Here is a 22,825-nt window from a genome sequence, read left to right as displayed (position 1 = left end):
TATTAAATACTTATAAACCAATCTAATATCTCTCAGTTTAACTCAATCGAGATTAAATTTAAAATTTAATTCAATCAGTTAATATAATTTAACTCAATCACAATTGAATTTAGAATTTAATTCAATTCATGTAATTACCTTTAAAAGATGACGTCAACATGACAATTTTAAAGTATAAGAATTTACAAATTTATTGGACTTAGATCAAGTGTCTAAATGTGCAGTAGAAAAGATGATGGTTCCCTCTTTGATCTCCAATCTGATGACATTTCGGCTCCTCAATTGCAAACATTTTCCAATTCCAATAGTTCATATTATAATTTTCAAGAAACTAGCATTGAGATTTCCACCATTGGATAGTGCTCCGCTGATTTACTTGCGTCTAATCTGACAGGCAAAGCAATGAGCTGAAAGCTCAGGAACAACCCTTCCCGTCTTCAAATGATAGAACATGAATTACTTAAAAATATTTTTTTTAATACTTGAAGCTATCAAGATTTGAATCCTGATTATTGAAACTAAGAGTCCAGGCAGCTGTTAGCATACTTAAACATATCCATCCCTTGTCTTTTGGCCTCCATGTATGTATGTTATAATCAATGACTTGTGATTATGAAATCTATGCCGGATATGTGAATATAGTTAGCATAAAACTCCATCTATACCGATTGAATATGAAATAATGCTAGCATTGCTTAAGATCAAAAGTGCATAATTTCCATGTGGATGACAATAATATAAAAGATTGCACACCTGATAGGATAGAAGCCATTACTGGGGTTGAGGGCGTGTCTGAACCACATAAATATCTTTTCCGAGAACACATCCTTCCACATCCTGTGGGCAGCCAAACTTCCGCTCCAGGAAAAACCCAACAGCACATAGTCGCTGACTTAGCTGATGACGGAATATAGGATCAACTGTTAATGGTTTTTTGCTGTAGTCTACAGTCAACCGGATTACTTCCCCATCAGCAGGACCTGAACTTGATACCACCATCTCCTCACTGAAATTTGCAAATGCTAGTGTTCTCACTAGCCCATCAAACTTCCCAGAAGATACACGCCAGGGCGTGCCCCTAGTTCCTGATGCGAGGGTTTCGCCAAGCCCTGGTGCAATCTCAGCCTCAACATAGTTATGATCATGATCTGTTGGGCTGAGTGTGTGGAGTACAAATGAGAGATCAGGTGAAAGCATTTCTTGAACCAGAATTGCCATTGTAGCATCTTTCTGGGACACACCAGCAGCTCGACGACTTAGTACAGCTCTTCGGGTATAGAGTGAGGCCCATACTTTGCTAACAGCACCAGTGAAAACTGTTGGATTTGAAGGATTGACATTCGGGATTGATTCATAAAGTCCAGCAGCTGACATCCCAGCCAAATCCTCAACATTTGCACTTGAACGAACAATTAATCGTACATTGCCTGGAAATACTCTCATTATACTATCAATGACGTCTTTTGGGGTCTCTAGGGAAGAGATCAGTTGCTGGAGTTGGTGGCATAGTTTGTCAAGCTCACCATCCTCCAGTCCGGCTGTTTCTATCTTTTCTAGAAGAGACAAGAATGTTTCGGTGGATTTATTTTGTTCTAAAGCCAATTCCATGGAGCCAAAAGGTATAACTACTCCAGCAGGAACATGAAATGAAGCTGGCACCCCTTCGTCACTGTAGACTGCCATACAGAAACAAAAAGAAAAAAAAAAAGGAAAAGAAATTAGGCAAAATGACTATATATGAATGTAAAATTTAAAAGATAAAAGATTAATCAAAGTTCATACAACAAATACAAAATGAATTTGTTTAGAAAATAAAATATCTTTGTATAATACTTCATTAGAATCTATCATTTACCATAAGAAAATGATCTTGTTGAACATTATTCACATAGAATACGTCTTATGACCAAAGACTCTTTTTGGTGGTGGAGGTAACAGGGGGTAGATGGTGAAGGGGCAATGCCAAGAAAAAAAATATTACCCTTATCAGAAACTGCTGCCAGGGAAGCTAAGCGGCCACAAGCAGCTGCCTTTGCTCCTGAAGTTAGTGCATCTGCATCAGCAAGCAGTAAAATTCCTGAAGAACTACCCTGTACGAAAAAAGAAAAACCATTATCAGTTTGATTAATAACATCAAAAATAATTGCGAGATTGCTAGTTTCTTCCAATTTAAGATGGCAGAGAGCAAAACTTGCCTTCTTGGAGTAAGGGGCTTTAACAGCCAACCCAGACGAATCATCAGGTTCACGCACTTCAACAGCAGGTGAACCATTAGTTGAAACATTCTTCACAACAGAATCAGCATCATGTTTATCTAAAGAAGATGGACTTATGTTCACTCCACTTGGCGATGCTTCCAGTCTGCAAGATTTTACAGGAACAAGAAGCAAACAAAATAAACTATTTAAGTATCAGACTCAATGGTAAATGGAGCTAACTTTCATAGGTGATTGATTAGACCAAAACTAGATTATACAGTGGAGAGGTTCAGAAACAACCTCACATATTTTCCTGCAAGCTTTTTTATATCAGAAACATTTTCTTCATCTTCACATGTAACAAAGACAACCTTTTCCTGCACAAAAGGGCAAGTAATTTGTTAGTCTCTATCAAAATACTTTATCATGTTTCTACACAAATATTAAAATAAATTTAAAGTCATAAGAGAGAAAGAACTTGCCTGTCGAGCCCTAACACCAAGATGAGATAAGTGAGGCAGCTCCTGCAAAAGTACAACCCCTGCGATATTAGATCCAGCTGCTGTTACCTGCAAAATATATCAAATGAGACTAAATGACCACTTTGCTTGTACACAAGAAAATGACAAACAATATACAACGATAAATAGAAATAGTGTATTAAGAACTATCCCAAACCTCCTCATCTCCATCAGCTTTATTGACCACAAGAATAACAGGTCCTTCCAAGGATGATGGCAGTGATCCAGGGACAATGTTCTTAACCTAAAGAAAAACTAATTAGGCATCACATGCTCACAAATTTGCAGAGGTACACATATAAATGATGGGATTGAGTTTCGAATATATTTATTGGAACTACTATAGTTGATATCATATTATCAGATTACAACCTTAAAAACTTCAGATAATGTTGATAGTCTTACTATAGGTTTATGAAACCAAAAGAAAGAATAGACTTGCACTTGCCGGCTGCAAGTTCTAAACTTATTCTAGGATATAATGTAATGTAACAGTGATAAGACCAATAGCATATAAAAACATAGAGATGAAGGTGGAATTGTGGAAGTTGTCATTTGTAAGATGAGGTTATACACCATACCCCTCAATAATATAAGTCAATAATAGCAAACAATTTTATTTTATTTTTCAAAGATGCAGAGTTAAACCTCAACGAGGGTAAAAGCATATGAAATGAACAGATGGATATAAACAAGTGTTCAGATATATGGAAACAAGAAAATAAACCTTCTTCAAAAGCAACCAGTTGGCCATGGTTTTCTTAGCCTGAATTTTCATATAAAATCTTTTTCTTTGGGTCAAGGCTGGCTGTGGGGGCTGGGGTTGGCAGGTTGAGGGAAGGTTTTATTCCACCTGATTATTTGGTACAAGCTTTTATCTTAATTCCTGGATTCTTAATAGAGGCCTTTATGTGGATCAGAATGGTGCAATTTGAGGAGTTTTATGCAACATTTTCTTGTGAATTGAATTTGATCTTTTTCCATTTTTGGTTGAGTGCAGGTTGTGCCAGTGGTTATTTACCTGGAGGAGGCTTGTGGAAAAATCTAGTAACTGAAGTAGAAAAAGTCCAATTGGGTAGCAATCACAAAAAGAATTTTTAAAATCCTAGAATTGTGAATTATTTACATTTATTAAATTCTGCATCCACGATCTAAATTAACAGTCAAGTCATTATCATATAAAATGTCCCTTTGGCCAAAAGAAAAAAATACAATTATAGGACCTTATTGCTATATGCTGACACAATAAAAAATCAATGTTGCACCAAAATCAACTCTAATTCAACTTAAAATAACTGGACATCACTGTTCTATCAGTTCTCTATTTTTAGAATTAGATATATGATTTTTAACATCCAGTAAGAATTTTTCAGATAGCAGTTAAATTTTGAGTGCAACTATCACTGAAATAGTTGCAATTAGGACAATGATGTACACAGAGTCTTATTAACTACCTTATTTTCAGCAACCAAAAACATACCTAGGATCTACTTCCTAATGTATGGGCTCATTGACAGTGACACTGTGTGTTTATGGATTCAGAAGTAAGTAATGGAAGAGAGAGACTAAGTGTAAACATTGCTATCCTTGTAATGAAATGCAGTCGTTTAAGTGATTGAGGTACCTGAACCAATGTTCCGGAAACCACCCCTGGAACAAGGACATCCCAACCCTGAGAATGCAATGCTGTTCGCACAGCTTTCAGAAGAAGAGTACATAGTTTTGAAACCTGAAAAATTACTCTACAAATGAAGTTTTCCAGTTAGGATAATAAAAAAAAGTAAAAAATGTCCACTAATATAATTTTTTGGTCTACAGTTTTAAATAGCAAAATCACAAACTTAAGGAGCATAACATTCTTTGGAAATTTATCAGAAAGGTAAGTGTCACCATACCCAGCCCGAATCTCAGCTTCAGCATATGTCCTTACACTGTTTTCTGGAATTCCAAGAGCTTTACCAAGCATCTGCAAGAGTGAAGAAATAATTTCCATTTAGCATTCCACTTACTTCATTTATAAATTTTATAGTAAAATACTTATAATATGAAGATGTATCAGTTGGAGGTTGAAACATCCAGGAAGAAAACTATCAGTACATTGAATATTGCACATGCCTTCCAGAGTTTATCTGACATTAAATTTAAAGGTTATAATCTAAATAGTTCATTTAGTACTAAAAGAATTTTAACATTTGGTTCCATAGGAAACATTTTGCTAAGCTTACATCAATCTCAGGTATTTATCCTTCAAAAAAGTTTCAACCTACAGTACGAAACTTTTCCTCTCACAAGAAGATCAAAGTACCTGCACTTTTTGAGGGAATATTTGCAGAAGAGCTTCAGAATATTCCTCAGTCAGCCTCCTTGTCCTGTCAAGTGTAGCTTTGAGTCTTAATGCCCAGATTCTTTTTCCATCTTCACTTCCTTCATAAGAAACAAAGGGGCCAAGAAAATGACATAAATCAATGTACTTAATGCTATTCTACTAACCATGCAAATTTCCAAAACTAGGAGAAAAAAAAGATTCGAAAGGCACCTTCCTTCTCAAAGGGACCTTTCTCTTGCCATGCAGAAAGCTCATTTTCAATTGCAGCACATTCTTCTGGTTTCCAACCAGATAAACTAAGCTGATGAACAGCAACAATTAGGGCACCAAGTGGATTATTCCACGTGCCTGTATTCCTTGATTCAAGATTATCTACAAGCGAATTAGCTCCTCCCATAGCTTCAAGTGTGTTGAGTACCCTAAGTCAATGCAAGTCAGTACCACATGGATAAGAGAAATGCTGAGAAAAAGAGTATAACACTGAAACATATTGCTTGCAGACAAAGTCTAAAAGGAAATATGGGAAAGAATGTACTATGGTTCTGTTTCCACAGGAAACTATATCATATGGAAAAAAAAAATTGTCATTACAAATGCAATAAAGGCATTTTGTTGTGGCTGAAGAGGTGTGACAAGCATGACCATAGTCACCTTTAATAAAGCAACCTGTTTGCAGGGTTGAGCGTATCAGTAGTTTTTTTGCACGCATTTTGCAGATTGTATTGTACGAATACCAGGCAGACAATATGTATTTTGTGTTAAACAATTGAGCAACACAAATGACTCTGTTCTGATGTTAGAAGCTCACTTTCACAGCCTAACCAGACCCCAGCAAAACAAGATAAAGTTTCTCCTATTTGTTGCCCTTTAGGATGGCCTAAACACATTAATATGACATCATATCTATACTATATATCTTCCCAACCCTAAGCATAATGTGGGCGCCTACCACAAATTATTCAATGAAAAGAATATATATAAGTAACATGAGACATCAAGGGGCATTGCCTCAAATTGAAAAGAATTTGGAAAATAAGTAAAATAATAGGCTGATTAGGATTTTTGGCATAAACTAAGACTTAAGGGTGATACAATGGGGAAGCTAGAAGAAAAATCAGGCTTTATGATGGCATAGGTATGGGTTCAGAATGTATGAATAAATAAAGAATTTAAAAGGCTATTCAGAGCCTGTTTTGATACTGTGAAAATACATGAGAACAATGAATTAAGGGTTCTACACTCTAGTCTTGCTAGTCATTGTTAATAGGGTTAGTTTTTGCTGGAGCAAAAAGAAAACAATGTTGTAAATTAACGGATAAGAAAGAAGAAAATGAGATACAGGCTTCGAACCTAAACCCGGAAGCCACATCAAACAATGACCAAATTCAAAAATCTTATTGGAATTTAATCTTGGCTTTCACTGACCACTTTGTTTTCTGTGTGAAGAAGTCTCATTGTCTTAATTGGAGTCATGCACATGTTAAACAAGATCTTATGTAAACAAATGTCTAAGATCTCAACGGTTCATTTAAACTAACTGCCATAACTAAAAATTGTACGTTTGGAATCTTTCGAAAGTGCTTTTAATCTTTTCAAGTTCAAACACAATTATCAAAAGCAACCCAATAAAATTAGATACATACCTGCTTAAGAGGACAAAGGAATAGTCCTCAAGGCCAATCTCACAAAGCCGCCACTAACAGTTGCAAACAACAGCACACCACAAAACAAGACATACGTGCAAAAAGAGAAAATTTCAAGTCAAATTTATGTTTATTTAAAGTTTATGCTTAATCATTTTAAAAATTGGACTGACCTTTTGACGCATTGCTATTGCAGCATCAGGAGCATCATTTCTAAGACCACTTTCAAGACCCTTCACAATTACTTCTCTCAAAGCACTCAAGGATCTCATAGTCTTAATTAAATCCAAAATGCCACTTGATTCTTCTGCAGCATCCAAACTCTGGAAATATAAATATGCCATAGAGAAATCAGGGGAATGCAACAAATATTAATCACTTAGAAATAAATTTGCAATAACAACAAAGCATTTTTCTATTGACTTAAAAGTTTTCATTTGTACGATAACAAGAAGCCTTTCCTGCAGCATGGGATAGGCTACAAGAATCAGAAACTACTACTGTGCTCTATTTAGAAACATATCCCAAGTAGAATGATTAAAGGAAATGTCATTTTTTATAGTTTTCCCTTCCCTCCTTTAATGGTTTCTCTTCTTTAATGGTTTCCTTTTTATAACCAGTCTCAAGCCCAGATACAGGATAATTGTCTTATGTAGAAGACAGCCACAATAAACATGTTGAATCTTCTTGAACATGGATCAAATTTTCCTTTTCTGGAATTCTCAATGTAACTAAATGCGAGATACAGTGGATCTAATTTCTTTATGTTGTTGCAATATTTGCAAAAAAGGAAGGTAGGTCCAATCTCTTCCTAATTTTACTTGCTTTTATACTGTTTGAATTTTTCAACAAGGTCATTGCGGAGGATCTCATACTAGGGAAAAAGATCTTTTAAATGAATCTTTGATTGGACATCACCTTTTTTGTTTCTCCCAAACTCTCCTATTTAGAAGGTTCCAACCAGGTCTTTGCAACTTCATTCAAACAGCCAAGAAACCAAACCTTTAGCATAGACATCAAGGTTTAAGATTTACTAGGCTAGACTCATAGATCACTCTATCACCCACATAGTCCCCCCTTTACCCAAACAAGCATACCCAAAATGTCTTGGCAGTTTATGAAGTTATTACAAGTCCATCAAAGCCATTAATTCCACTCTTACACAGATACACTATGACCTATTATGCACACAAAGGTCCCTTTGCTAAAACAGAAAGTTTAAGTTTAAGCCTCGTCCTTCTAAAGGGAAATCATAGATTAGTAACATAATAGGAGTCCAAGTATATTCCAAGCCCTGTTCTAAATCTCATATGGCTATAAAAACTTGCATATTATTCATTGAAGCAGCAAGAAATTTCATTAATCAAACAAATAAATCTATTGATATATGGAACAATAGTGACAGTCTGAAATAATCAAATTAAAAGAAGAAACTGGTTTTTCTTGACATGGATGAAGCCAGCAACTCTATAAATGTATTTATTAAGAACTTTTTGTCAAATCACATTAAGCACTAGATAAGAACTCCAACGACAAAATCATAGCAATAAATGAAAACCATGAGCAGAAAATTACCAATCTACCTTTTTGCACTCTAGAAACATTGCAAGAGCTGATATGCCCTGCTCATCTAATGATTCTCTGATTGACTCAAGTTGTTCAGTGAGACTGCAATAACATAAAATCTTGGATAGATGCATAAATGTCCAACAAGGAGTCTCAAGAATCAGGACACAGCATTAAAAAAAAAAAAAAAAACTGGATTGCTCCATGAGGTGGAAAAGTCAGGAAAAATCAAAGTACTTATTCATAGATAATACAAAAAGTTTAAAGGGTCAGCAGCATTTATGCCTCAATTTAGTGATTGAATAAAGCAGGTAGGAAATCCACTCTCCTTGGTGAAGGCAGCTTTACATAGTAAAATACAGAGAAGGGTTAAAAATAGATAGGATGAGAAACAAATATAGAACTTATAAAACTAATTCATGTCTTCACTAGAAGTTTCAACAAAGATCATTTGAACTCCTAAAACCTAAATTACTTAAAAAGTAAAAAGCCAATTTATTATATTAGTGTCGCAGAGAACTCTATGCTACCGTAATGTTGCTTAATACCATCTTCAACAGATTAACATCAAAAGTATAAACCATGGAGACAAGGAAAAGTAAAAGTGAGAAATACAAATTGTATGAATTCAACCTTCCAGCATTGAAGAAATCTTTGAGTTCCTGATGGAAAATCTTGAATTGTTCCACAAATGCTTCACTATATTCTCCAGGATTCCTGGTGACTCTTGCAAGCATTGCTTCTGTCGAAACTAAGTCTTCAGGGCCAGCATTTCGATGAAGCTTGTTCTGTATTGTATGCTTAATTTCTTGCTGGAATAAGTAAATTGAAAATTAATTAGTAATTTGAATTACATAAAAAAACTCCAGATGCATCTGAAATCTAACCTTGAGATCATGAGGGATATCATTCCGATGAGCAATGTCTCTAATCCGAGTAAGTGGAACAGATGCAGTAAACTCTGCTTTAAAAGATGGCAAACAAGGATGGATCTTGCGAATAACAAGCACTGCCTAGAATTAGGGAAGAAAAAGGTAACTGAGAAAATAAAAGACATCACGACCGGTGTGCTACACATAACTCAAAACATAAAGAAAATGTTGGTAGTTGAAAGTGCATGAGATTTGTCATATTTATCCATTTCTTCAACATTTGGTGCTTGCTCCATGTAAAATACTTTTATAATCTAATTTCCTAATATAAAAGCTTTAACAAAGGAAACATGCAAAAATCAAGAGGGGACTAATATTATCTAATGATATCAACCCTAAGATATGAAAAGAAACACAAAAAAAAAAAAAAAAAAGATGCCAGACTGTGCTTTTACTGATCTTCTTCAGGATTTAGTTTAAATTGAACAAAATGGCAAAATATAGCCAATGTAACTGAACCTAAGTAATGGAAAAGCTATGTCTTTTGTTTACCATTCTCTACATAAGCCATTGGCTACAAATATATATTTTAATAACTACGAAAGGTATCAATACAGCAAACTGCAGTGATAGAGCACCTGAGGAGAAGTGTCTTTCCAACTAGAAATTCGTTCTAATTCACGAAATATATGCCTGGATATCTCAGCATGTCTGTTTGGCCGGTGATGACCCCCATCTTCAAAACAAGGAATTTGCCCTGTATTTATCCACTGCATAAGAAGAAGATTTAAGACAAGCATGGAAGAATAAACGCCAAAACAAACTGTAACAAAAGAAATAGAAAAAACCTTCAGATAGATAGCAGAGCATATTAAAGCCTCCAACCGTTCCCCACTTTGCAAACTTCCAACTAATAGCTCACGAACCACTTCAAGCTTTCATAAGCAATAGGAAAACAAAGATGAAGAAATGTCAATGGTCAAAGAAATATAAATCAATCATGAAAATTACCCACAAGGATAGAAGTTTACAACCTTCAGACACATATTACACTATCAACCATCCAACCGCCAAATGTGCAAAACTCCCATGCATCAAACCACCCCCCCCCCCCCCCAACACACACACATAATGCCAAAAGTAGGCCACACCTTAACAACTTCCACTGGCCTGGCTTGTGTCAACCAGATATGTTTTTAGTGTAAGTGCAAGCATGCGAACATAGATTGCATGGATTTTCATACTCAGAGCTTATGAAAAAGGATTTCAGAAATATAAGGCTAAATGCCATCGGTAATCAATTGAATGCATTAATATATTGTGCTACACAGAGATCCATAATGCTAAAAGTCATAAAATTATATATAAGAATATGAGAAGTAAATTGCAATTCAATTACTAGTATCAAAGGTGGGATGAAAAATATATTGATTATGACATCTCTAGAAAAATGTCCATAAATATGAATAATGCAATCAACATAATAACTATCTGTACCTTTCTCCACCAATTCCTCGCACTTTTATCGCCTTCAACTAATTTCAAAGCCAACCCTTTGAGACCAGTTGTATCCCATTTCCTTTCCACTTCTTTGTTGTGATGCTCACTCGACCTCATGAAAGAGGCAGGCCTCCCCTGCCATTGTCCAACAAAAGGACTTGTCTCCACCTCCAAGGCATCGGCAGTAGATTCATTATGACCATCATCCTCCACACTGTCTCCATATTCTTCCAGACTTAAAGGCAATGGTTCCACTGTTTCCCCTGTTGAATTCCAGTGACAAATCATACCAAAACTCCCTCCTTGAGGCAGTTTCAGGACACGGTTATCCCCACCTTCCCAAACTACACTCTTGTCCTTCCTAACATTCACAAATTTAAACTCAACAGACTCACCCCCTTTCAACTCCAAGTCACATACCCATCCACCCTCAGTCCAGTTCATAGGCACTTGCTTCTTCCAGGATCCCAATTCTTTGGTGGACCCCAAAATCACTACATGCTCACCAAATTCAACTTGGTGATCTAAACAAACATTAAGCCCCACTTTGCCACGTCCAGACTTTTGTTTCATTTTCATCTTCTTTTCTTCTTCTCTGCTCCCAAAATCAAAAACCCATTTTAGTCATCACCGTTGCATAGCATTTCATACAATCAGTTAGAAAAAAACTATGCCATTTGCTTATTAATCATGATAACAAATACTAAAACTCAAATAACCACTCCATTTTCAGATATTTCTCATTAGCAAAAGTTACTTATGGTTAAGTGGAACACCTAGCAAGTTTATAAACCCGCTTATGCAGATTTTAAACTCAACCACCAATAATTCATCATAAATTCATCATAGTAATTACTAAAAACAGAAATGGCCGTTCGGTTTCATTTCATTTTCACACATTTCTCACAACAAGAGCAGTTGAAAATGTTGAATGAACACTTTATATAACTATTTTACATTCATTTTCAGACAGATCTTCAGCAGCTGAAAAAAAAAAGGAACCCATAACAATGAAAGTTCAAAAGACAGGCAAAATGTAAAAGGGTACCTAGTGGGAGTAGAGGAAACTGCAAAAAAGAGAGGATGAGAGTGTTTATGTTGGCGGTTGATTCCTGGCGGAAAAGTAAAAGGAAAAGAAATCCTGGGATTGAAAATAGCGGTGTTTGGGAGGAATCCGAGTTGCTTCCTAACCATGATTTGGGTTTGGAGTGAGCCTAGAGAAATAGAATCCATTTTCTTCCTTTTTCCTGAGAAAATAAGAGAGTCACAGTTCACTGAATCATGATTGGGATTTTGGGAGGAGAAAGAGTGTTTAAAGTGCTGGATTTGCGCCACGTGGAGTGCTTAACACATCCCAATGACTCATCTAGAACGCTTTTTCTTACATTTGCATTTATTACGATCACTTTGAGAATTGAGATCCGAAAAATATCTGATCTAATTTTTTTAATTTTATTATAAAATTTTATAAATATAATTAGAACTTTTTCTTTTTTTTTTTATAATTCAAGGGGCAGAGCGTAGGGGAGCGAAAACTGAGGTCGAACCTTAATTTTATGTTTTTTTAAGATTTTTTTTTATCATTAAATCAAGAAATTGAAGAAAATATAATTAAAACTATATAAAAATAGCAAGGAACATGTGACAAAAATAAAATAATAAATAATAAAAGGAGGGACAACACGATAGCTCAACCCGCCGTTGCAACGGTTGAGTTGTCAAATATCTATCGGCTGCAAAAAAAAACCTCTAATCCTCCTAATTTCCCACATTTTAATCTCCATTCTCTTGAAGAAAGAATTCTATATACCGTACACCGAAAGCCTGCTCACTATAACAGTCACCACTCCACAGCCACCGTTACCTTCTATCTTCAATCGGAGGTATTATATATTTATTATTTCCTGCAAGTCTTCTCTTTTTCTTGATTTTTATGGCGTCTATCTGCCACTGTCTTTAGGAACTTGTCACTTTAAGATTGTTATTTGGGAAAATGAATTTTGGGTTTTTGTTGCTGAGGTTTAGAGATATTCGGGTCACTGGGTAGTGGAATTTTGAACTGTTCAAGACATTAATCTTGATATTTTGCTTCTGGGTATTCCATTAACTAGCTTATTTATGTAATTATGCTAAATTCGAAGACTTTGTTTGATCCGGTGACTTGGGTCTTTTTGGTTTTTTTTATTAATCCAATCTCAGACTTGTGTTTTCCCTTAATTCAGATTTTGAAAATAGCCCTCATAGCACGTAACTTTATCTCGTTTTTTTTTTTTTTTTTGAATTCAATAACAGAAATGAAATTGTAACCAAAGATTAGTACTTTTAACTTAGATGTGAGCAATGCCGAAATTGACTTTTAATTGGTTCTCTCTGGACTCGTTGTTATCATGCTATAGCTTATGGGAAAAAAAAAGTTTCAGCATCATGTAAGTTTTATTGAGTATCTTGAATCTTTTTTTTTTCTTTTTCTTTTTTTTTTGTTTATAATGCTGATTTTCATCATTTTTATTTTTGCTAAATTTTGGGTGAAAAGGCTTTTTCATGATACATTTTTGTGTAATTTTTTGGTCTGATTGGAATTTGATTGGTGTAATATTTGGACTTTAAGGTCTTACATGAGTTTTCTTACTGTAGAAGTTAAAAGGAGGAGGAGCCAAAGATGCAAACAGCTTCTCAACTTCGTCCTATATTTTACTTTTCTAGCAGGTCTCTCTCTTTCTCTCTTCTAATTTCACTGAGAATCTACTATCCTTTCAAAATAAAATTACTGCTGATGCTTTATCTGTGAGATTTAAAATCTTTAATCATGTTGTAGAAGGAGCTCTATCAAATCTGATGGATGGATAAAACTAGGAGGTTGGAATTCAAGTACACTTTCCAGCACTGGAAGAGGTCAGAGTCATAGATTTCTAACACCAACCCGCAAAACTAGGTTGTTTGTTCTTTCCAACACAGATGATGGCAGCCCATATGCCCCTGTGCTAGAAGAAGAAAGCAGTGCAAACCATGCACCCTGTTCAGAGCCAGAGACATTCTTTAGCAAATGGTCTCCTCCAAGGTACTTATGGAGAGGATTATCTGTTCTTGTCCTTGCAGGGCAAGTTATTATTAGGACTCTAAAGGGTAAAGTCCACTGGAGAAATACCCTCCAACAACTGGAGAGAGTTGGACCTAAATCAGTTGGGGTTTGTCTTCTAACCTCAGCATTTGTTGGCATGGCCTTCACTATTCAGTTTGTGAGAGAATTTACCCGTTTGGGGTTGAACCGATCGGTTGGTGGGGTATTGGCCTTAGCATTCTCAAGGGAGCTAAGTCCTGTGGTTACATCAATTGTGGTTGCAGGGCGAATTGGAAGTGCATTCGCTGCAGAATTAGGAACAATGCAGGTTTCTGAGCAGACTGACACATTGAGAGTTCTTGGATCGAACCCTGTTGACTATTTGGTCACACCCAGAGTGATCGCTTCCTCTTTAGCTTTACCATTTTTGACTCTGATGTGTTTCACAGTAGGGATGGCATCAAGTGCCCTTTTGGCTGATGGTATTTATGGGATTAGCATTAACATCATCCTGGATTCAGCTCAAAGGGCTCTACGATCATGGGATATAATCAGTGCAATGATTAAGTCTCAGGTTTTTGGTATGATCATCTCTATTGTGAGCTGTGCTTGGGGAGTTACCACCATGGGAGGAGCCAAAGGTGTCGGAGAGTCAACAACTTCAGCTGTGGTTATTTCTCTCGTTGGTATTTTTATGGCTGATTTTGCACTCTCATATTGCTTCTTCCAAGGAGCTGGAGATTCTTTGAAGAATTGTGTATGATGAGGCTGGCCTCTTTGGCATCTTTACAGTTTTCTTGGTTAAACCCATTGTCTATGCATTTATAAAAAAGTAGCTAGTTTTTCTGTTTGATAGGAGAGAATGATTTGTAAAATTTATGATTGGTGTGATAAAAAAGATTTATGTAATAATTTCAGGATCAAGTTATGGAAAAATTATTTAGATATATATTTTTTAAATATAAATCTGAATGCATTGATAATGCATGATGTGATAATTAAAAATTTTCACATAAATATAAATAAATTTATATTTTATAGTGCTTATTATTTATTTGATGGGAGAATGATTATTAGGAACAGCTTTGGTGCTCTAAATTTATGGTTGTTTCACTCTCTCTTATTGATCAAAATTCCTTCACTAATTTAACCTCAAATAACATAGAGATTTCGTGCAATGATCCTGAATTTCTAAACCTGTCACCAATACGTTAGAAGAAAAAAAGATTTATATGAAATGGTTATTTAATAATCCTGTCACCAATATTAATTTGAATAAAATAATTGATTATTTAATAATATATGATTTTTATAATTTGAATGAAAATGATATATATTGACATGATGTAACTGTTTCATATAATTTTTTTATGAATGCTGATAGATGTTGTATGTCTAATAGACTAATGCAATTAATGAAGAAGAAATTTAAACAAGATAATTTGGAAAGCTATGCTAAAAGTAATAACTTCTGAGATTAAATGCAAATGCACTTTGATTGATTGTACTTTTAAGGGATTTTTAAATACACGTGAACCCTAAATCAAAAATTGAAAGTGAGACCAATGGATTTGATTCTTGAGACAATTGTATGTAAAGATGTGTTGAAAATCACTGTTTGAAACACATTTTTTTGCATAAATGAAGTCAAAGTGAAACCGAGAAAACATTCATTCAACAATAAATGATTAAATTCATGCATCAATTGAGGATCAAACCCTTATTATTTTATAAAAGACATTTAAAAACATTTTAGAAAACATTCATTCAACAATAAATTCATGCATCTTTTTTAAATCAACGGCCATCAATTCTTTATGGCATTTGTTTATTTAAAAAAAAAAAAAGTTTCACAATGGAGAAGTTAACATAAAGCTATAATGTGAACAAAATTGTAAAAAACTCCTAATTCCTAAGTGATAATAGATCCATAAAATGTGGTGGCCAGCCATGTAACTTGAAAGAAGAGTTTTAATGAAAATATTTTATTAGTTCTGATAATACTATCAATAAACAAAGTAAACGAAGCATAAATGGAAAGTTGGAAAATTAATTTTTATTACTTTGATATACTAATCAAAAGGAAACGTGGGTTTGCATGTTTGGATGCTTCCATAAATGGACACTCCCTTGCCTTAAATATTCTGTTGCTTTGAATGACTTCCCTTAGTACCTTTTTTTTTTTTTTCAGTTTTTTCTTTCTTGCTTCAAAAACAAATTTTAGTCGTTTGTTGTCTTCTTTTCTTTGTTCCAAGTCATTCCCTCGGTGGCTTGTGATTTTTTTTTCAGAATTGGACAAAAATGGAGAAGATGATGATTTGGAAGCAGAGACATAATCAACTCTGGTTTGTTGTTCTTGTCTCCTTTGTTTTTTGCTTGGTTTTGCTTTGCTTGGATTATTCAGTTTTATCTGGTGCCAAGAATGGAGTCTCCTTCATAGTCCACAGTTTTGCCTATGCTCTCAACACCCAGAGAACTGGCCAATTTGTTGCCATTGACAAACATGGTGAAACTTCTGCCCCACCTTTCATTGTCACCAGCAATCAAGCTTATAAAGATGCACAGGATTTTCCTGTCCTGGAAAATAATGTTACATTGGATAATAATGTGAAGGAAGAAAACAAGGTTCAGGTTCAGGTTCAGGTTCAGGATGTTGCTGATCAACAACCTGGTAGTGATTGGAAAAGAGAGGATCCATGTTCAGGTAAATACATATATGTTCACCATCTTCCAAGTAGATTCAATTATAATGTGCTCAAGGATTGTCGAAAGCTTAACCAATGGTTTGATATGTGTCCATCCCTGATGAATTCAGGGTTCGGTCCAAAGGTTGAAAGCCCACGAGGGGTTTTATCTGACAGGAATTGGTTTGAAACAAACCAGTTCCTTCTAGAAGTCATTTTCCATCATAGGATGAAGCAATACAAATGTTTAACCAATAATTCATCATTGGCTTCAGCTATTTTTGTACCCTTTTATGCTGGCCTAGATATTGGTCGTTTTCTTTGGGGTTATAACACATCCATAAGAGATTCTTCTGCTTATGATTTGGTCAATTGGCTTGGAAAAGAAGCTGAATGGAAACGGATGTGGGGTAGAGATCATTTCTTTGTTGCAGGGAGGATTGCTTGGGATTTTCGGAGACAAACAGGAAAAGAATCCGATTGGGGCAGCAGGCTTATGTCTTTGCCTGAATCCATGAACATGACAATGTTAACTATAGAAACAAGCTCGTGGAGCAATGAATTTGCCATACCATACCCAACTTACTTTCATCCATCAAGCCACAGAGAGGTAATCCGTTGGCAGAAAAGAATGAGAAGTCGTAAAAGGCGACACCTATTCTCATTTGCTGGTGCTCCACGTCCAAGTATGAATGACTCAATCCGGGGCAAGATTATCAACCAATGTTTAGCCTCAAAAAACACATGCAAGTTTCTTGATTGTCAGTCTAGTGGAAACAGGTGTGATACTCCAGTTGAAGTAATTAAGGTGTTTCGAGACTCCATTTTTTGCTTACAGCCTCCAGGGGATTCATACACTCGGCGCTCAATATTTGATTCGATCCTGGCAGGGTGCATTCCTGTTTTCTTCCATCCTTATTCTGCTTATGCACAATATACATGGTACTTTCCAAAGAACTATACCAAATATTCTGTGTACATTCCTGCCAATGACATAAAAGATGGCAGGGTGAGCATCAATGAAGCACTTTCTCAGTTTCCGAAAGGCCAAGTATTAGCTATGAGAAAACAGGTGCTAAAGCTAATACCAAAGGTGATATATGCAGATCCCATGTCCAGATTGGAGCTTTTTGAGGATGCATTTGACGTTGCGGTTAAAAAAGTTCTTGAGAGAGTGGAGAAAGTTAGGAAAGTTATTAAGAAAGGAAAGGATTCCAGTGTTGATTTTGCTGTAGAGAACCGCTGGAAGTTGAAATTATCTGGAATAGTGGGAGACCATTCATTGGAGCAACTACTTTAGACAATGAAGAAGAGCATAGAAATGCAAGGTTAGACAAAAATTAGTGCATTACTTATGTGACTGGGATTAATGAGGAGTAAAGAAAACAAACTCCTGCTTTGATCTCCATTGTTTATTTCTTTTCCTTGATTGAATTTTTGCATTGGGTAACTGGATGGTTGATCATCTGTTTGTCCTCTTCGTATTCCTGAGCTGTAAGTGAAAATAGGTATAGCCAATGTTACAGCTCTTTGATTTAATATGTTGCAATGTTTCATTGATGTTGAAATCTCATTAAAATTGAGTTTCTTTTGGCTTTCTAATATACCATTTGCCAGTGCTGCATGGCCACTTATACGCAAAGAGGTATATCTTCTGCCAATTATTTTCAGATCTTAATTTCAGGATTCCTTAGGCAGTTCTGAATTGTGATAAAAGAACAAAAGCATTCAAAGCTAACAGTAAATTTTGATGGGATAGATAATGCTAAGCAATTTACCTAGGTAACTAAATATGGGAAGTATTAAGCACAAAATTTTCAATTCCATTCTTTTTTTTTTAAACAAAAGAGATTGTAATAGGTTGCAGGTTCTGAAATCTAAATCCCAGACCAGCTAGATGCTACATCTTAAGGGTTGCTATATGAACCAACTGAGCTAAACTCTGGGTTCATTTTCAACTCCATTCTGCAATAAATAAAAGCTTAACTAGGAAGAACTAAAAATTGGTAAGGTGAACATAAGCATATATTACAATGATATTTCTAGACAGAGAACTTATTCTCAGAACACAAGCATATAAACTTCACATACAAACTTCTCTGTTTGTGGACTCACAAGTCACACCAACATTTGATAATCTGGACAGAGAACTTATTCTCAGAACATAGGAGGAACTCAACATGGTTCCAAACATCTAAAGGCAGTATTGTAGCTCATTTATTAGATTGTATAGATGCAACAAAAATGCATCTTCTCAAACGGGTTTCCATGAAGATAAAGGTGGGGTATCAGAGTTCTTATAGGCTGTGACAGTGCCCCCATATCTGTCTCCTTTTACAGCATCTGCTGAAGCAATGGATTCTAGTTCAGCCATCTCTTCAGGTGTTAGTTTCACAGACAAAGCCCTGATATTCTCATTTAGGTTTTCAACTTTTGTGGTTCCAGGTATTGGACAGACATCATCCCCTTGGTGATGGACCCAGGCTAATGCAAGCATTGATGGACTCCACCCTTTTCTCCTTGCTATCTCATTAACCCGCTCAAAGAGGTGTTTGTTATGCTCAAGATTTTCAGGTTGGAACCTTGGAACAAACTGTGGCAATTAAAGAGTTAAGACAACATGAAAATTATACAGAAGCAAATGAAAATTAACTTTTAGCAGGAAAGTCAGTAACAGAAAGAGCAGCTAGATAAATCTGAAACTCGAAGGCCCCTTCAATTGATACTGAGTGAATCCAGATGTAGTCAAAAACTCCAAGAATAAACTTTTCATTACTAAAGAAACTAAGATATAGAAGTTTTGGTTATTCATACCCTGACATATCATGAGTCTACTAGAACTAAGATTGTTATATTGTATGGACATTCATCAAATATGTTATGGGAACGAACCTTCCTGGCGTCCCCATCAGAAAAAGTTTCCACCAGTTTTGGCCCTGTGGAAAAGAATCCTTTCCCCAGAGGGCTATAGGCAACAATACCAATACCAAGTTCCCTGAGAAATGAAAAGGAATGAGACACTAGAATTTGGAATTGTTAATGATCCAACAATATTGTTGGTACTCTTATCCATGACTAACCTGCAAGTAGGAATTATTTCTTCCTCAACATCTCTAGCCCACAAGGACCATTCCAACTGCACAGCAGTTATTGGATGAACACTATGTGCCCTTCTGATAGTTGATGCGGAGGCCTCGGAGAGACCTATATACTTTATTTTACCCTCGTCAACTAATTTCTTCAGCTCTCCCACCTGTAAAAACACCCACTTTTATTTTTCTTTGAAAAGCAAAAGAAAAACAAGTACCAAATAAAAGAGCGGATTGAACCCAAGGTTAGCTAAATTGGTTTATGCAATCACTGATGATATTCAACGGGTCTGGAGTCTGAATCTTAACACTTGCAATCTAGACTGCGGGTGTCACGGGTCGAGACTTAAGCTCTGAACCAGCGAGGCTTCGGGACCTGAGCATTCACTCATCCGGTGTCTCAGATCAGCCTACTTACCACTGTTCACACCCTTGTGAGGTATTGTCCGCTCTGGGCCCCTGGCCTCACGGTTTTATTCTACAAAAGACGCCTCACAAGGTGAAAATGGTGTGAACCCTTTTATACCCCAGTGATCCTCCTATTATGTTCGATGTGGGATTCAGGACTTCTCCTTGGGTCCGTGATATTTTCCTGCATCCAACCTGAGGTTGGCCATCCTGCCTACCTCCCTCGAGGTGCTTGGCATGGATCGAACGGTTTAGGGCTGGCTCTAATACCAATTTTGTCACGCCCCGAGATCAAGACGTAACACGGCCATATTACCTTGAAGAAAATCTCAAAATAATACGAAGTTTTTTTTCTTAAACATTCTAAACTTCTTCAATAAAACAATCTACCAAGTAAAATTCATATCTTTAATCAAACTGATGATACATCTTTATATATTCAAATACAAACCATATAAAATACAAAATTGCCTCTTAAAATCTCATTGGCCAATATATTCTCCGACGATTAAGTAAGTAATCTTACCCATTTCATCTTCTAGCTTCACACAAGACTAACCAAACTCGATTAAGTAAGTAATCTTACCCATTTCATCTTCTAACTTCACATAAGACTAACCAAACTTATCACTTAATCATCTGTAAAGAAAAATAAAAAGGAATAAGCAAACCACAACTCAATAAGTATAGCCTCACAAGGTTGAGGTGGTGTGAACCATTTTATACCGCAGTGACCATCCTATTATGTTCGATGTGAGATTCGGAACTCTTCCTTAAGTCCATGACATTCTCTCCCACCCAACTTCGTGACGCCCTCGTCACGGAAGCTGACCACCCTACCTATCTCCCTTGAGGTGCTTGACGTGGATCAAACGGTTTAAACTTGACTCTAATATCACTTGTCACGGGTCGAGACTTAAACTCCAAATCCATGCGACTTTAGGACCTGGGCATCCACTCATTCGAGGTCCCGAATTAGCCTTCCTGCCACGGTTCGATGTAAACCGTGTCGGACGGCTAATCTGGGACGCCGGATGAGTGGACGTCCGGGTCCCGGAGCCGCGTGGGTTCGGAGCTTAAGTCTCGACCCGTGACAAGTGGTATCAGAGCCAGCCCTAAACCGTTCGATCCACGCCAAGCGTCTCGAGAGAGGTAGGCAGGGTGGTCAGTCTCCGTGACGAGGCCGTCACGAAGTTGGGTGGGAGAGAATGTCATGGACCTAAGGAAGAGTCCCGAATCTCACATCGAACATAATAGGCGGGTCACTGCGGTATAAAATTGTTCACACCACCTCAACCTTGTGAAGCTATACTTACTGAGCTGTGGTTTGCTCATTCCCTTTTACTTTTCTTTACAGATGACTAAGTGATAAGTTTAGTTAGTCTTGTGTGAAGCTATAAGATGAGTAAGATTACTTAATCCTCTAAGCGATAAGTTTGGTTAATCTTGTGTGAAGCTAGAAGATGGAATGGATAAGATTACTTAATCGTCGGAGAATATATTGGCCAATGAGATTTTAAGAGGTAATTTTGTATTTTATATGGTTTGTATTTGGATATATAAATATGTATCATCAGTTGAATTAAAGATATGAATTTTATTTGGTAGATTATTTTATTGAAGAAGTTTAAAATGTTTAAAAAAGAAGGCTTCGTATTAGTTTGAAATTTTTTTCAAGATAATATGATTGTGTTACGTCTTGATCTCGGGACGTGACAGTGGGTACCAAAAAAAAAAATAAATAAATAAAAGAGAAAATCAAAAACAACAGACCGTGACTTCAATAGGAACCCTGGTGTCAATCCGATGCTGATAATAAAGATCGATTCACTCCACACCAAGGCGTTTCAAGCTACCTTCACAAGCCTCCCTTACATAAGCAGGGTCACCCCGGACTTCCACTTTACCATCCACAAAACGAGCACCAAATTTAGTAGCCAATTCAACTCTGTCTCTGACATCTTTCAAGGCCTTTCCCAGAAGGATTTCATTAGTATGGGGACCATAAACATCGGAAGTGTCGAGGAAAGTGATTCCACAGTTGATGGCGTGGTGGATGAGGTTGATCATGTCAGGTTCAGGCTTGGGTGGACCGTAGAAGGCTGACATGCCCATGCAGCCTAAGCCTTGAGCTGATACTTCCAGGCCTTGGGTGCCTAGCTTTATTCTCCCCACTTTAGTTTCCATTTCTTCTTTCTTTATTTCAACACTAACAGGTTAAGCAATGGAGTTTTTGCTGCTATCTTTTTCTGGCTTTATACAGCAGCACTGCATGCATAGTGTTGAATTGACCCAGTCAACTTTTTCAATTAAATTGCGGGAATCAGAGAAAATTTACTTTAAATTTATATATTGTTAATTGAAAGCAAAATTTGAACGTTAAGTTTACAAGAACAACGCATCTTTATTTTTTGCTTTTCAAATTCCGGGTTCATTTTTCCATATCAAGACAAAATGTGTACATCAATACATAAAATAATTTCTATCCCTTTCGATGACTTGAATCAAGTTACTGACAAATCTCTAACTTGATTACTCTTTTTTTGGAAAAAGTAAAACAAAAAAGAAGAAGATAATTTGGATTTTTTCTATCTTTGGGGGGCTGAGAGCTCAACGCCAATTTTTTTTCAAACCCTTTACATTAATTTTCAAGTCAATCATTTTGAATAATTTTAATTAATTTATTAATGCTTATGTGTTAATATTTATATTTTTTATAGTTATTATAATCATAATATTTTTATGATTTATATATATGTATATATTTTATTATTTATATTTTATTTATATATTACTTATATATTTATTAATATAATTTTTAAAATAAAAAATAATAAAACTTTTTTTTTCACAGAAACACAAACATTCTTCTAATTTCATATCATATTAGATTAACACTATTGATGATTTTCTTGAATAGAAATAAGCTGGCTGGTGAGCCAGGAGGTGTAAAACAAGAG

The 22,825-nt window shown here is 35.9% G+C and overlaps 2 protein-coding genes and 2 pseudogenes across 9 annotated transcripts; 2 read left to right on the top strand and 2 right to left on the bottom strand.

Moving 5' to 3' along the window:
• Window positions 1-108: 108 nt before the first annotated feature.
• Window positions 109-11,892, bottom strand: LOC111279717 (phosphoglucan, water dikinase, chloroplastic-like). 3 transcript variants are annotated; one of them, XM_089756479.1, is made up of 20 exons: window positions 11,675-11,892; window positions 10,624-11,221; window positions 9,975-10,061; window positions 9,765-9,896; window positions 9,142-9,267; window positions 8,888-9,066; window positions 8,272-8,356; window positions 6,862-7,011; window positions 6,689-6,741; window positions 5,256-5,464; window positions 5,025-5,143; window positions 4,615-4,685; window positions 4,344-4,461; window positions 2,877-2,963; window positions 2,681-2,767; window positions 2,499-2,575; window positions 2,196-2,361; window positions 1,982-2,090; window positions 754-1,676; window positions 109-435 (listed from the first exon to the last, which is right to left on the bottom strand). In XM_089756479.1, the coding sequence occupies exons 1-19, from the start codon at window positions 11,857-11,859 to the stop codon at window positions 772-774; spliced, it is 3,543 nt and encodes a 1,180-aa protein (XP_089612605.1). In that variant the 5' UTR covers window positions 11,860-11,892; the 3' UTR covers window positions 109-435; window positions 754-771. The 3 variants fall into 3 exon arrangements, with proteins under 3 accessions (XP_089612605.1, XP_022722471.2, XP_022722472.2); XM_022866736.2 differs by having other exon boundaries at window positions 109-387; XM_022866737.2 differs by having other exon boundaries at window positions 109-382.
• Window positions 11,893-12,323: 431 nt separating this feature from the next.
• On the top strand, window positions 12,324-14,631 carry LOC111279242 (protein TRIGALACTOSYLDIACYLGLYCEROL 1, chloroplastic-like). Of its 5 annotated transcripts, none has more exons than XM_022866212.2 (3): window positions 12,324-12,509; window positions 13,261-13,332; window positions 13,442-14,631. In XM_022866212.2, exons 2-3 carry the CDS (start codon window positions 13,286-13,288, stop codon window positions 14,445-14,447), a joined length of 1,053 nt encoding a protein of 350 aa, XP_022721947.2. In that variant the 5' UTR covers window positions 12,324-12,509; window positions 13,261-13,285; the 3' UTR covers window positions 14,448-14,631. The 5 variants fall into 5 exon arrangements, with proteins under 5 accessions (XP_022721947.2, XP_022721949.2, XP_089612607.1 ...); XM_022866214.2 differs by having other exon boundaries at window positions 12,373-12,509; window positions 13,445-14,631; XM_089756481.1 differs by having other exon boundaries at window positions 12,378-12,509; window positions 13,264-13,332; window positions 13,445-14,631.
• A 1,004-nt stretch (window positions 14,632-15,635) lies between these two features.
• Window positions 15,636-18,047, top strand: LOC111279802 (putative xyloglucan galactosyltransferase GT12 pseudogene; annotated as a pseudogene).
• Window positions 18,048-18,371: 324 nt separating this feature from the next.
• LOC111279715 (putative aldo-keto reductase 2) lies at window positions 18,372-22,142 on the bottom strand (annotated as a pseudogene). Its single transcript, XR_016334691.1, has 4 exons — window positions 21,639-22,142; window positions 19,449-19,621; window positions 19,261-19,363; window positions 18,372-18,961 (listed from the first exon to the last, which is right to left on the bottom strand). The product of XR_016334691.1 is annotated as a putative aldo-keto reductase 2 (transcript).
• Window positions 22,143-22,825: the final 683 nt, after the last annotated feature.

This window comes from Durio zibethinus, chromosome 27 (genome assembly GCF_047325235.1).
Source record: "Durio zibethinus cultivar Kanyao isolate XHJ-2024 chromosome 27, ASM4732523v1, whole genome shotgun sequence".
NCBI lineage: Eukaryota > Viridiplantae > Streptophyta > Magnoliopsida > Malvales > Malvaceae > Durio > Durio zibethinus.
Note: the sequence above shows the minus strand (reverse complement) of the source record. Positions and strands in the feature narration are given on the sequence as shown.